Raw genomic sequence first — 14,262 nt, 5'->3', positions numbered from 1 at the left:
GCCCACTAATGACATGCAAACAGTGTTAACTGTACGTGTGTTCCAGACTGCATTAACGTCGCAGTCGAGGCGACAGAGAATAGCTATTTGGCTTCAAATCGGTGCCCCCTGCGATTTTAGCGTCGGAACCTATTCTCTGTCTAATCGTGTTTTGCGATTCCGGCATCATCGAATGGAGAATCCCGCCCCATGTGTTTAATCTTGCATTTGGTTGGTTTGTTACTTTTGTGCTTGGTGAGGCTGCTAGCCCTCCAAGATGTTGTACTCATCTCCTCTGAGGCAGCAACAGGGTCCATCATGACTGCCATCTGCCTTTGCCACTCATGCCCTGCAGACATCTCTCTCCACCTGGTTATGTTTAATGTCATGAATTTGGCATCGAGCTCCCCTGTGACCCAAATTAGGGTATTTATATTTTGGGAGAATGGTGGGTGTACAGTCGGAATCCAGAAATTATCTGGGTGTCAGCTTACTCTCCACATTATATCATACAGTTTATAGCTTGTCAGTCACCTTAAAATATCTTTCTTTCCAGAAAGGAGATTTTTATGTATAATTGTACAATAAGTATGGCTGAATCAGGAATAATGGCTGATGACACATGTTCCTTCACACAGGCAGTATGTTAAAGTGTATGTCAATAACTTTATTTTTGTGTTGTTCTGGCTGGTGACTGGAGTTTAAAGAACTTCTTTCTTTCAATAATTGCGTAAGAAATTTGATCTCCTGACACAGGCTGACGTTGTTCCACTGATTGGCCAGGGCAGATAGATGAGCCCCTTTTAAACTGAAAATTTACACAAATCTGTTGAAACCGCAGCAAGAAGAATCGGCGTGGAATTGGGTGAACAAGCGGGATCATGAGTGGGTGTCCATTCCGAGGGAGGCAAACGCAGTAAGTTTTACTTTAAGCTTAAATATATGAGACTAATTTAGAGAACTTTAAAATCTGTATGCCTAATTTTAACTGTTATATTTCTTTGGTGATTGTGCAAGGCTGTAAATGTATTTTATGAGGGAAAATAAAACCTGGAAATAAATCGTTGTTAACTGATTGGCTTTGATTTGGTTCTTACATTTTTTTTTCAATTAGAGACCAGAGTTGGGAAGCTCTAATTGTTATGTTGACACAGACAATCAATAAAAACAACTTCTATTTATAGAGTGCCTTTAATGTAATGAAACATCTCAGGCATTATAACACAATGTGACACCGAGAAGCCGTCCGGCCCCGGTGCCTTCCCCGACTGCATTATACCCACACTCCGCTACCTCCTGCAACCCTAGTGCCTCCTCCAATGCCTGCCGCTTCCCCTCCTCCACCTCCGGGGACACCAACCTATCCAAAAACCGACCCATATCTGCTTCCTACCCTGAGGCTTGGCCCTATACAAACCTCGATAAAAGGCCTCAAACACTGATGCACGATCAATTGCACAAAGACGAGAGTTGAATACTGATGTGTTGGGTATGCTGGGTCTGCGAGGACTGCGTTTACCAGAGCAGTGAGAGAGACAGGCTACCAACACTTGTAGAAGTACAACTCTATTTTATTTAGCTATGAGCTGTTAAACATACTTGCACTGTGGGTTGACACTATGTTAGGTTGGCCTGAGGCTAACCTGACCAGTCTATACTGCTTGCACATGGTAGATGTTCATGTTACTGATCACGGGCTCTGGCTGTCTCAGAGGCTGCATCCCGATTGATCGGGAAAACCAGTGCCCTCTGGCTATATAGTGGCCGTGTCCTGTCTGGTGATTGGCTGCTGTGTTCTGTGTGTGATTGGTCTTTCAGTGTGTCAGTCAGTGTCTGTCTCTGCACCATCATCTACTTGTGTGTATATTATGACATCTTCCCCTTTTTGAAAAAAGAAAATGTGTACGTGGCAATAAATAGTGTGGTATGTGAATGTTCCTGACTATTTGGAGAATATGTGAGCATATTTACAGGACTATATACAAAAATTCTAACATATTTACACGGGAAGGTGTCTAGTGCAGATCGACTGTATGTAACAAAACACGGGACATGAATAACAGTATGTACAAGCTAGCGAACAAATAACCAGTGTAACGAAACAATCAGTCCATGAGTTAGAGAGTTCATAAATTCAGGCAGTTCATAAATTCAGTCTCTGGTGGGCGATGAATTCTGGTTGACTGCCGCAAGGGTGGGTCAGGAGCCGCCTGCTCTGGAACGGGCGGGACTGTGTCAGTCGCAGAGGGTGGCAACAGAAGAGGCAGATCTGTGAGCTCTTGGACGGACCTGTCCTGAGGGCGAGGCAGGGCATCACAATCTGGCGGCGAGCGTGGAAGGAGCCGCAGTGCCCGCCTATTTCGGCGAAGAAAAGAGCCATCCTGCATACGAACCAGGAACGACCTGGGGGCCACTTGCTTGATTACCCCCGCGGCGGCAGACCAGCCACCTTCAGGAAGTTGTACACGAACCTGGTCATCGGGAACGAGAGCAGGGAGATCTGTGGCACGGGCGTCGTACGCCGACTTGTGTTGGGCCCGAGATAATTGCATTCGACGCAGGACCGGAAAGTTGTCCAAGTCTGGGGCGTGTATTGCAGGCACCGTCGTTCGTAATGTGCGGTTCATTAACAATTGAGCTGGTGACAGGCCAGTGGACAATGGAGTTGACCTGTAGGCAAGTAGTGCGAGGTAAAATTCGGATCCTGCATCGGCCGCTTTGCACAGGAGTCGTTTGACAACGTGTACCCCCTTCTCAGCTTTGCCGTTCGACTGGGGGTAGTGGGGACTTGAGGTGACATGCGTGAAATTATACTGCCGGGCAAAGTTGGACCACTCCTGACTAGCAAAACACGAGCCATGATCGAACATGACCGTGAGTGGGATGCCATGGCGAGCAAAAGTCTCCTTCCACGCACGGATGACCGCTGTCGACGTAAGGTCATGCAGCCTAACTACCTCTGGGTAGTTAGAGAAGTAGTCCACTATGAGGACATAGTCCCGGCCTAGTGCATGGAAAAGATCAATGCCAACCTTGGTCCAGGGGGACGACACCGGTTCATGTGGCTGCAAGGTCTCTTTTGGCTGAACTGGCTGGAACCGTTGGCATGTCGGGCAGTTGAGAACGGCGTTGACAATGTCATGGTTGATGCCAGGCCAGTACACTGCCTCACGGGCCCGCCATCGGCACTTCTCCACCCCCAGGTGACCCTCATGGAGCTGCTCCAGGACGGGCTCCCGCATACTATGCGGGATGACAATCCTGTCCAACTTTAGCAGAATTCCATCTACCACTGCCAGGTCATCTTTGATGTTGTAGAATTGCGGGCATTAGCCCTTGAGCCACCTGTCTGTAAGATGGAGCATGACGCGTTGGAGCATTGGCTGTTTTATGAAGAATCTGGATGAGTCGGTCGTCCGTGGCAGGCAAGTTAGATGCGGAGAACTCAACATGAGCATCAATTTGGCACACGAAGCCCGACGGCTTGCAGGGCGTAGTGACAGAATGGGAGAGTGCATCGGCGATGGTGAACTCCTTACCCGGGGTGTAGAGCAGTTCGAAGCCATGCCGCCTGAGTTTAAGGAGGATGCGTTGCAGGCGCAGCGTCATATCGTTAAGGTCCTTCTGTATAATGTTGACCAGTGGCCTGTGGTCCGTTTCGACCGTAAATTTGGGGCGTCCATAGACATAGTCGTGGAATTTGACAATTCCTGTGAGGAGGCCCAGGCACTTTTTTTCGATTTGCGCAGAGCATTGCTCGGTGGGTGTCATTGCACGCGATGCGTATGCGACTGGAGCCCATGAGGCGGCGGCGCGTTGGAGGAGCACTGCTCCAATGCCGGACTCGCTCGCATCAGTGGAGATTGGCAGGGTCGAAGAATGCCTTGGTGAGTTTCGCCCTGAGTTCACGCCACTCTTGCTCGTGGGTGGGGAGCCATTGGAATTCGGTTGTCTATTTCACCAGATTGCGGAGAGCCGTGGTGTGAGATGCGAGGTTGGGGATGAACTTCCCCAGGAAGTTGACCATGCCCAGGAAGCGGAGGACCGCCTTCTTGTCCTCCGGTATCTTCATGGCATTGATTGCCGACACCTTGTCTGCATCCGGCTGCACACCAAACTGTGATATGTGGTCGCCGAGGAACTTTCGTTCTGTTTGACCAAAGGAGCATTTGGCTCTGTTGCGGCGGACGCCATGCTCATGGATTCTCCGGAAGACACGTTGGAGGCGATCAATGTGTTCCTGTGGGGTGGTAGACCAGATGATGATGTTGTCTACATATACCCGTACCCCTTCGATGCCCTCCATCATCTGCTCCATTATTCGGTGGAATACCTCCGAGGCTGAGATGATGCCAAACGGCATCCGGTTGCAACAAAACTGGCCAAATGGGGTGTTAAAGGTGCAGAGCTTCCGACTGGATGCATCAAGTTGTATCTGCCAGAACCCCTTGGATGTGTCCAGCTTTGTGAAAGATTTGGCGCGAGCCATCTCGCAGGTGAGTTCTTTGCGCTTTTGGATAGGGTAGTGTTCCCTCATGATGTTACGGTTCAGATCTTTGGGGTCGATGCAGATGCGTAGTTCTCCGGATGGTTTCTGAACACACACCATGGAGCTGACCCAGTCGGTTGTTTCTGTTACTTTAGATAGGACGCCCTGGTCCTGGAGATCCTGCAGCTGCTGCTGGAGGCGGTCCTTGAGGGGCGCCGGGGCCCGGCGAGGTGCATGAACCACAGGCGTGGCATTTGGTTTTAAAATGATTTTGTACGTGTGTGGGAGTGTGCCCATGCCCTCAAACGCTGTGGTATCGAGTGATGATGTTATTCAGTTTGAAAGTCGGCATCCGGTGATGCTGAAGCCTCAGCGGATGACATGGAGTGAACCCTTTGGACGAGGTTTAGGTTCTTGCATGCCTGAGCACCGAGCAGGGAAGCTTTAGTGGCCCCTACAATCTCGAAGGGCAGGGTGGCCTTTAAGGAACGGTGTGACACCACAAGCTGGCATGAGCCGCTGGCAGCAATGGCATTGCCATTGTAGTCGAAGGTGGCAGGCGGATGGCAGGATGGTCGGCTTAACGTGGAGGCTGTCCAGGTCAGACCGCGCAGGTCAGACCGCGCAATGAGGTTGGCTGAAGTGCCGTTGTCCAGCCTGAATCGGATGCAAGATTTGTTGACCGTGAGGGTGGCACACCACTCATCATCCGGATCAATGCTCATCACTGGGAAGGGCTTGGCGTTTTTCTTTTGAAGCACCGTGTGCTTGGTGATGACGCCCACGCGGAATGGGGATTTGAAATCCTCGGTGTCAGGGTCTGGAACCATGTCGGAATCGGTGACCGGTTGTTGTATGGTTTGGACGTCCCTGCGCTGTTGGTGGGAGCGACGGGAGGCAGGTGCTTGAGCAGATCTGCACAGGGCTGCGTAGTGGCCGAGCTTGCCACACTGGAGACAGCATCGAGATTTCGCGGGACATTGCCGCTTTAAGTGGGAGGAGTCACAGTTGTCACACGTCGTGATGTCAGAACGTTCAGTGCGCCACCGCGCATGTGCGGTGCGGTCGTACATGTGTGCGCCTGCGCAGTTCGGTCTTCGGCCTCGCCGTCCTTAGGTCGTTGCGCACATGCGCGGGAGCCCGGTAAAAGTGCGCAAAGTGGCTGCCCTCATCCAGGCTTAGGCCCTGGAGCTGTTTTACAGCCTGCACCCGTTCTGCTTCGTGGGGGCCTTGCCGCGCCGCCTCTGCCGCTTGAATGTGCGAATATCGGTTAGTGGCGTGCTCATGCAGAATGCAGGTTTCGATGTCTATAGCGAGGGTGAGCTGTTTAACTTTGAGGAGTTGCTGCGTAGGGGGTTCGAGTGCACACCAAAAACGATCTGGTTGCGGATCATTGAATCAGAGGTGGAGCCGTAATTGCAGGATTGCGCGAGGATGCGAAGATGGGGGAGGAAAGATTGAAAAAGTTCATCCTTACCCTGCAGATGCTGTTGAAAAACGAAACGTTCAAAACTTTCGTTGACTTCCATGTCACAGTGACTGTCGAATTTGAGCAGGACTGTCTTGAACTTGGACTTGTCTTCACCTTCTGTGAAAGTGAGGGAGTTGAAAATATGGATGGCGTGGTCCCCGGCCGTGGAGAGAAAGAGAGCAATCTTTCTGGCGGCTGAGGCAGCTCCCAGGTCGGTAGCTTCCAGGTATAGCTGGAATCGTTGTTTAAAAATCTTCCAGTTCGCACCGAGGTTGCCGGTGATGCGGAGTGGCAGGGGAGGACGGGCGCTATCCATACTACCAGATGGCTGATCGCTGGTCGAAGGCAAATTCTTTCTGGGTAGGTCCATCAAACTCCAACATCACGTACTGGCACCATGATGTGTTTGGTATGCTGGGTCTGCGAGGACTGCATTTACCAGAGCAGTGAGAGAGACAGGCTACCAACACTTGTAGAAGTACAACTCTATTTTATTTAGCTATGAGCTGTTAAACATACTTGCACTGTGGGTTGACACTATGTTAGGTTGACCTGAGACCTGAGGCTAACCTGACCAGACTATACTGCTAGCACATGGTAGATGTTCATGTTACTGAACAGGGGCTCTGGCTGTCTCAGAGGCTGCATCCCGAACGAGCGGGAAAACCAGTGCCCTCTGGCTATATAGTGGCCGTGTCCTGTCTGGTGATTGGCTGCTGTGTTCTGTGTGTTGATTGGTCTTTCAGTGTGTCAGTCAGTGTCTGTCTCTGCACCATCATATACTTGTGTGTATATTATGACAAATACAACTGAGGCTTTATTACACTAAGATGTGTGGCCTCCTACAGCAGCTGGCGAAATGGCTGCTGTATGGGGAGCGCACATATTTATACTCTGCCTACTGGGCGGAGCCAGCAGGCAGGGACTACCCCCGTCCCTGTAGTACAGGGCCTTACCGCACCTCCTAATAGATACAACAGTGGTGATTACCACATTCACCCCCTGTTAAAATTGAGTCCAGCGGGGGTGGTGGAGAACTATATACAGAACAAGTTTTAATATACAGAGGCAAAAAAAATTCTGGAGTCCCGTACATGGCGCTTTAACAGTCCCGAACCAATTACAGGTTTAGCACCGGTCCAGGGCCTTGATCTAACGTTGGGTGCGACGCAGTGGTGGCGGTGGTTCTCGGTGACTCCGGGAGCGTGCCAAAATCCTCCTCATCCTCGGGCGTGGGCAGGGGGAGGACTGATGGTCCCGGGGGGTTGCTATTTGGTGCGACAGGGGAGGGGAGGGTGGCGCCGGGCCGGAGGGGTGTGTGTGTGGGGAACCTGCTGGAGCCAGGTCCCTGAGGGAGACAATATCCTGGCGGCCGTCGGGGTATGCTATGTAGGTATACTGGGGGTTTGCATGGAGTAACTGAAACCTTTCAACCAACGGGTCCGCTTTGTGGAGTCGTATATGCTTACGGAGGAGTACGGGTCCTGGAGCTGCAAGCCAAGTCGGGAGTGACACCCCGGATGTGGACTTCCTGGGGAAGGCGAAGAGACGTTCATTGGGTGTGTCGTTAGTCGCAGTGCATAGGAGCGACCGAATGGAGTGCAGTGCGTCGGGGAGGACCTCCTGCCAGCGGGAGGCCGGGAGATTTCTGGACCGTAGGGCCAGTTGGACAGCCCTCCAGACCGGCCCCTTCTCTCTCTTCACCTGCCCGTTTCTCCGGGGGTTATAGCTGGTCGTCCTACTGGAGGCGATACCCCTGCTGAGCAGGAACTGACACAGCTCATCACTCATGAATGAGGATCCCCTGTCGCTGTGGATGTAGGCGGGGAAGCCGAATAGAGCGAAGATTGTGTTGAAGGCTTTGATGACGGTGGCAGACATCATGTCGGGGCATGGGATGGCGAAGGGGAATCTGGAGTACTCATCGACCACTCTGAGGAAATACGTGTTACGGTCGGTGGAGGGGAGGGGCCTTTTGAAATCTACGCTGAGGCGTTCAAAGGGGTGGGAGGCCTTCACCAGGCACGCGCGGTCTGGCTGGTAGAAGTGCGGTTTGCACTCTGCACAGACCTGGCAGTCTCTGATGATTGCCCGTACTTCCTCAACGGAGTAGGGCTGATTTGCGGGCCTTGATGAAGTGGTACAACCGTGTGACTCCCGGGTGACAAAGGTTGTCGTGCAGAGTCCGGAGACGGTCCACCTGTGCGCCGGCACATGTACCTCGGGATAGGGCATCGGGGGCTCGTTGAGCTTACCGGGGTTGATGGAGAGCTCGATCCTCCACCGCAAGATTTTATCGTTTTTGATCTTGCCCCGCTGTGTGTTGTTTAAACATGAAGGCAACCGACCGTTGGTCAGTGAGGAAAGTGAATCTCCTTCCGACCAGTGCCTCCAATGCGGCACAGCTTCAACGATAGCTTGGGCCTCTTTTTCGATGGAGGAGTGTCGAATTTCAGAGGCATAAAGGGTTCGTGAAAAGAATGCCACAGGCCTGCCTGCCAGGTTGAGGGTGACGGCTAGAGCGACGTCTGATGCGTCGCTCTCCACTTGAAAGGATAATGTCTCGTCGACTGCGTGCATCGCAGCCTTGGCGTTGTCGGCCCTAATACGGTTGAAGGCCTTTTGAGCCTCGGCCGTCAGGGGGAAAAGAGTGGACTGGATTAGTGGGCGGGCCTTGTCCGCATAGTTTGGGACCCACTGGGCGTTGTAAGAAAAGAACCCCAGGCAGCATTTGAGGGCCTTGGGGAAGGGGGTATTCCATGAGGGGGTGCGTGCAGTCGGGGTCGCACCCCAGAACTCCGTTCTGGACCACATAGCCGAGGATGGCTAAGCGGTTCGTGCTGAATACGCACTTCTCCTTGTTATAGGTGAGGTTTAGGAGAGTGGCGGTGTGGAGAAATTTGGCAAGGTTGGCGTCATGGTCCTGCTGATCTTGGCCGCAGATGGTGACATTGTCGAGGTACAGGAAAGTGGCTCACAGCTCGTACCGGTCGACAATTTGGTCCATCTCCCTTTGGAAGACCGAGACCCCATTGGTGACGCCGAAGCGAACCCTAAGAAAATGGTAGAGGCGGCCATCTGCCTCGAAGGCAGTGTATGGGCGGTCCGCCTTACGGATGGGGAAGTGGTGGTAGGTGGAGTTTAGGTCTACAGTTGAGAAGACCCGGTACTGTGCAATCTGATTGACCATATCAGATATGCGTGGGAGGGGGTATGCATCGAGCTGTGTGTACCTATTGATGGTCTGGCTGTAGTCCACGACCATTCTGTGTTTCTCCCCAGTTTTCACCACTACCACTTGGGCTCTCCAGGGACTGTTGCTGGCCTCGATGATGCCTTCCCAAAGCAGCTGCTGGACCTCGGACCTGATGAAGATCCTGTCCTGGGTGCTGTACCGTCTGCCCCTGGTGGCGACGGGTTTGCAATCCGGGGTTAGGTTTGCGAATAGGGAAGGTGGGTCGACCTTTAGGTTCGCGAGACCGCACACAGTCAGGGGTGGTAGGGGCCCGCCAAATTTCAATGTTTGGCTTTGGAGGTTACACTGGAAGTCCTGGCCGAGTAGCAGGGCAGCGTAGAGGTTGGAGAGGACGTAGAGGCGGAAGCCGCTGAATTCTACACCCTGGATCGTGAGCGTGGCTATACAGTACCCCCTGATCGCCACGGAGTGGGACCCGGAGGCCAGGGAGATTCTCTGATTGGCGGGGTGTACCGCGAGAGAGCAGCGCCTTACCGTATCGGAATCGATTAAGCTTTCGGTGCTCCCGGAGTCCAGCAGACAAGAGATCTCATGCCCATCGATCTTCACGCTTGTCGAGGCGGTGGCTAGATTGTGCGGGCGAGACTGGTCAATTGTGACCGAGGCGAGAGTCGCGGCTGGTCGCCGATGGTGTCGGATGATGGGATGCCCGGGGTCATGGGTCCTGGTACGATGGTGGCGCCCATGTGCCGTGGGGGAGACAAGATGGCAGAGCCCACGGGCCGCACGTGGCGCGGGTTGTAAAAGATGGCGGCACCCATGGGCCGCACATGGTCCGAGGAGGGGAAGATGGCTGCGCCCACTGTCCGTACGTGGGGGGGGGGGGGTCGGGGCGATCTCGGCGACTGAGCGGGCCTGGCACACCGTGGCGTCGTGCCCCTTCTTGCCGCAGGCCTTGCAAAGGGCACTGCGGGCCGGGCAGCGTTGGCGGGGGTGTTTTTGCTGCCCACAGAAGTAAAATCTGGGGCTCCCGGGGTTGGCTGGCTGGCGCGTGGCACAGGCGTAGGATTGGCTGAGTGGGGTCCCCGGTGGGGCGGCCATCTGCGGAGTCCACGATGCTTAGGAGGAGTTGGCCGCGCGGCCGGGGGTGTAGGCCTGGATATTGTGCGCGGCGATTGTCATCGATAGCGCCAGCTTTTTGGTTTCTGCGAGGTCGAGCGTGGCACCCTCTAAAAGTCGCTGGCGTATGTGGGCTGACCCTATCCCCATGACGAAAGCATCCCGCATGAGGAGGTTTGAATGTTCCGTGGCCGTGATGGCCTGACAGTCACAGTCTCTGACCAGGGGAATTAAAACACGCCAGAAATCTTCTACCGACTCACCGTTGCGCTGACTATGAGTAGAGCGTGTCTGGCGAAGAGCGTATTCGTTCGCTAGGCGTAGTTCTCTTTCATGCCATGGCTTCATCATAGGTCGGCGTGTCCTGGATAAGCGGAAAGAAGTTGGAGCTCAGCCGCGTGTAGAGGATCTGGACCTTCTGAGCTTCTGGGATTGGGTCTGGTGCAGACCTGATGTAAGCTTCGAAACAGGCTAGCCAATGTTCAAAGTCCTTTTTGGCGTTGCCTGATTGCGGATCCAGCTGCAGGCGATCCGGCTTGATGCGGAGGTCCATCTTGTGAAAACTTTAGTGTAATAAATTGATGCACGATCAATTGCACAAAGACGAGAATTGAATACAACTGAGGCTTTATTACACTAAGATGCGTGGCCTCCTACAGCAGCTGGCAAAATGGCTGCTGTATGGGGAGCACACATATTTATACTCTGCCTAGTGGGCGGAGCCAGCAGGCAGGGACGACCCCCGTACCTGTAGTACAGGGCCTCACCACACATCTCCCAACATATACAACAGTGGTGATTACCAAAACACTTCTTTTATTTTCTCTGGCTCCATCATCATCTCGCCCCCACCCCCTTGCTGCCCTCACCTGCATTATTCCCCTTACTGCTGCCTGTCATCACAACTGATGGGAAAGCAGGCGACTCATCTTCTCACCCCCCTCGTGCACACCGACTTCCTTATTGTCAACAGATTAAACTGCCCCTGCAGGTTCTTCCTTTCTGCCAGCAACTCTCTAGATGGGGCCACCAAGTACTTCTGATCCACATCTGCAATACCTTCCAGCATCCTTTGCCTCTCCTTCCTTTTAACCCTATCTCTGTGGGCCTTAAACAAAATAATTTCCCCAACCCTCCGCCTTCAATGCCTCCCAGAACATGGCTGCAGAGACCTCCCCATTTTGATTGAGCTCAACGTAGTTCTTAATCGGCAGTGCCTTCTTATTACAGAGCTACTTATCTGCCAAAAGGGCCGAATCCAACCTCCACCCTAGTCTCTGCGCCCGCCTCGGCCTAAACCTAACATCCAAATATTGTGGCACGCGGCGGGGTTCTCCGCCTTGCCAGCTGGCCAAAGGGGTTTCACACTGTGGGCAGCCCTACGCCGTCGGGAAATCCCCGGGGGGGGGGATGCGCTGCCGGTGCAACGGAGAATCCCGACAGCGGAGAATCCAGCCCGTTTTCTTTGTCTTGGAACTTACTACTCGCGCCGGCTCTCAAGCCCTTGGCATCTGTCTCAAGGACCTGTGGACACAGCCCCCCTCTGTGTCCACGTCGAAGACCCCCTCTTCCACCAACTTCACAGACATCTTTGCGACACTCATTCCCTCCACTTCCTCCGGCAGGCCTACAATACGAAGATTTTGCCGCCCCGACCAATTCTCTAGGTCACCCACCCTCGCATGCAGCACCTCATAGACATCACCTAGGGTCGCCATCTCCACCTGCAACGACACAATCCAGTCACTCTGGTCGGACACCACCTTTTCCACCCCCTGGATCATCGCTCCTTGCACCTCCAAGCACTTCTCCACTTGATCCAAGGTCCCACGAAGAGGTGCTGCTGCCCCCTCAATCACGCTCGACCAGACCTTTTAATGCTGCTGAAATTCCTCCTTGATAACACTCATCAATTGCTCCACCTGCAGTTTAACTGTCAATGACAATCCTTCCCCCTCTGCCATCTTCCCAACTTGTGCTGCAGCATGAGTTTCCTCCAACTCCTGGGCCATGACTCCCACCAACTTTAACCGGGTTTGATACCCCGTAGACATTCCAATCCAGCGGAGAAACAATCACCTTCCACTCTTCTCACACTTTATCCATCAAAATCCCCCATTAATCGAGTAAAAAGGACCAAAACTGACAGCTCCAGGTAGAAGCCAACTTGTGTGCGACCAGTCAGACCATGGAAATCAAAAAGGTAGCTTTTGAGAAGTATTCTGAAAGAGGAAGGTGAGATAGAGAGAGAGATGGTGAATTGTAGGGAGGAAATTCCAAAAATCGGCAGCCCCATCTTGTCACTAAGCCAATTGGCCCCCAATAATATGCTGCTCACGATAGGAAATGGTTGGTATGGTCATGAGGGCGGGAATAGACAGCGATTTTTAAAGATCGGTCTTCAAAGGATGAAAAGGAAGTGGATTTCCCAAGATGGAATCCACCCTTTCTTCCTCGCCACCTGCTGCCTTAACCCACCATCTGCAACTCCTTTCTCCCTGTGATGATATGCATAAACAATCATGTATATAATGATGTAAATCACCTCCGACCAGCAGGTGGCAGTGTTAATCTACCATGTGACTCGGTACCTCGAGGAGTTTGAAGATAGTTGTGTTGGTAGATAGTCATACTTGCAGTTGCTCTGGGATAATTTATCAGTATTAGTAGTTTGTAACATATTTCTCATAGTTCTATTTAGCACGCATTTATTTTTTAATCCAACACTTTAACTAGTCAAGAACTTGATATTCTTCTGTGCATCATTCCTACTGGCCAAGCACCAGAAAGTAACATGGTACCAGGACTGAGGATCTACAAAGAAAACTAGGTTCTTTGAAGATCCGAAGAACTAAAGATAACTCCGAAGAAGAAGAAGAAAAAAAGAAAAAATCTTCTACTTACCTCGTGAATCACTGGCAACTTGTACTCAACGCACTGCTAGACTTCAAAGTCCAGGATGGAAGGTCTGAAAGCACCACACCAGCTTAGAGCCACTGGTAATGTAGATGAAAATTGGCCTCTATTCAAGCAGCAATTCAAACTCTATTTGCAGCCCTTAGTCTGCAGGCACAATCTGATGAGAGGTGCATGGTGTTGCAGCTCGCTGTAGCAGGTCCACAAGCGATAGAAATATTTAATACGTTTGTTTTTGATAGCGAGGCGGTTAGCAAGAACTTCGAGTAACTTGTAAAGCAATTTGATCGACATTGCACTCCCAAAAAAAATGAGACGTTCGAGCTTTACATATTTCGCATGCGCACCTAGAAGGCAGAATCGTTTGATAGTTTTCCGATTGATTTGCGATTGAAGACGCAGGCGTGTAATTTTGCTCCCTACAGTGGTCGAGGTCCACGAACAGATCTTGTTCGGGATTTGTAACGACAAGGTATGCGAGAGGTTGTTAAGAGAAAATGAGCTTCAGCTTGATAATGCTATTAAAATTTGTTATGCCAGCGAGCTAGCTGCACAGCAGATTAGCACTTTGCAGAGCAAAGATAGGAGAGGCAGCCGACGCCATTAGCGTAGTGACACACTCGAGTATAAAACGTGGTCCCAGCACCGGCAGCCATTTTAAACGGTCGACCGAATCCTCCATTTCATGCCAGCGATGCGGCAATCGGCATTTCCCACAACAATGTCCAGCGTTTGGAAAGATGTGCTCCAAATGTAAAGGCAGAAATCATTTTGCTAAGCATTGCTTTACCAGTAAAAAAACAGAACAAACAAAATCAATGAACATGTGTGATGAAGCATGCCTTGGAGTGAGGGCCAATCTTATCAGTTTGTCAGATGTAAATGAGCTGAGAATGAAACCGCAAGTGTGAAATAAAGCAGTACTACTTAAAGGCTACAAAGGAAATGAAATGACTATGCTAGGAGCATGCGAGCTTGATGTAAACGTGAAGAACATAGTTCGCACAGTACAATTTTCCATTGTGGAGGCTGAACGTGAATCTCTACTGGGAGTGGAAGCATATGAAGCCCTTGAGCTAGTTAATCAAGTTT

General features: G+C 51.8%; 1 protein-coding gene across 1 annotated transcript in view; it reads left to right on the top strand.

Moving 5' to 3' along the window:
• The first annotated feature begins 740 nt into the window (after positions 1–740).
• The window catches only part of LOC140408511 (tryptophan 2,3-dioxygenase-like), an 89,308-nt gene continuing 75,786 nt past the window's right edge, over positions 741–14,262 (top strand). The window contains exon 1 of the mRNA XM_072495797.1: positions 741–895. Within this exon, the coding sequence (XP_072351898.1) occupies positions 861–895 (35 nt within the window). The 5' untranslated portion in view covers positions 741–860. The remainder of the gene's footprint in view (positions 896–14,262) is intronic.

Source organism: Scyliorhinus torazame, chromosome 3 (assembly GCF_047496885.1).
Source record: "Scyliorhinus torazame isolate Kashiwa2021f chromosome 3, sScyTor2.1, whole genome shotgun sequence".
NCBI classification, from domain to species: Eukaryota; Metazoa; Chordata; class Chondrichthyes; order Carcharhiniformes; family Scyliorhinidae; genus Scyliorhinus; species Scyliorhinus torazame.
This window is presented reverse-complemented; position numbering and strand designations above follow the sequence as displayed.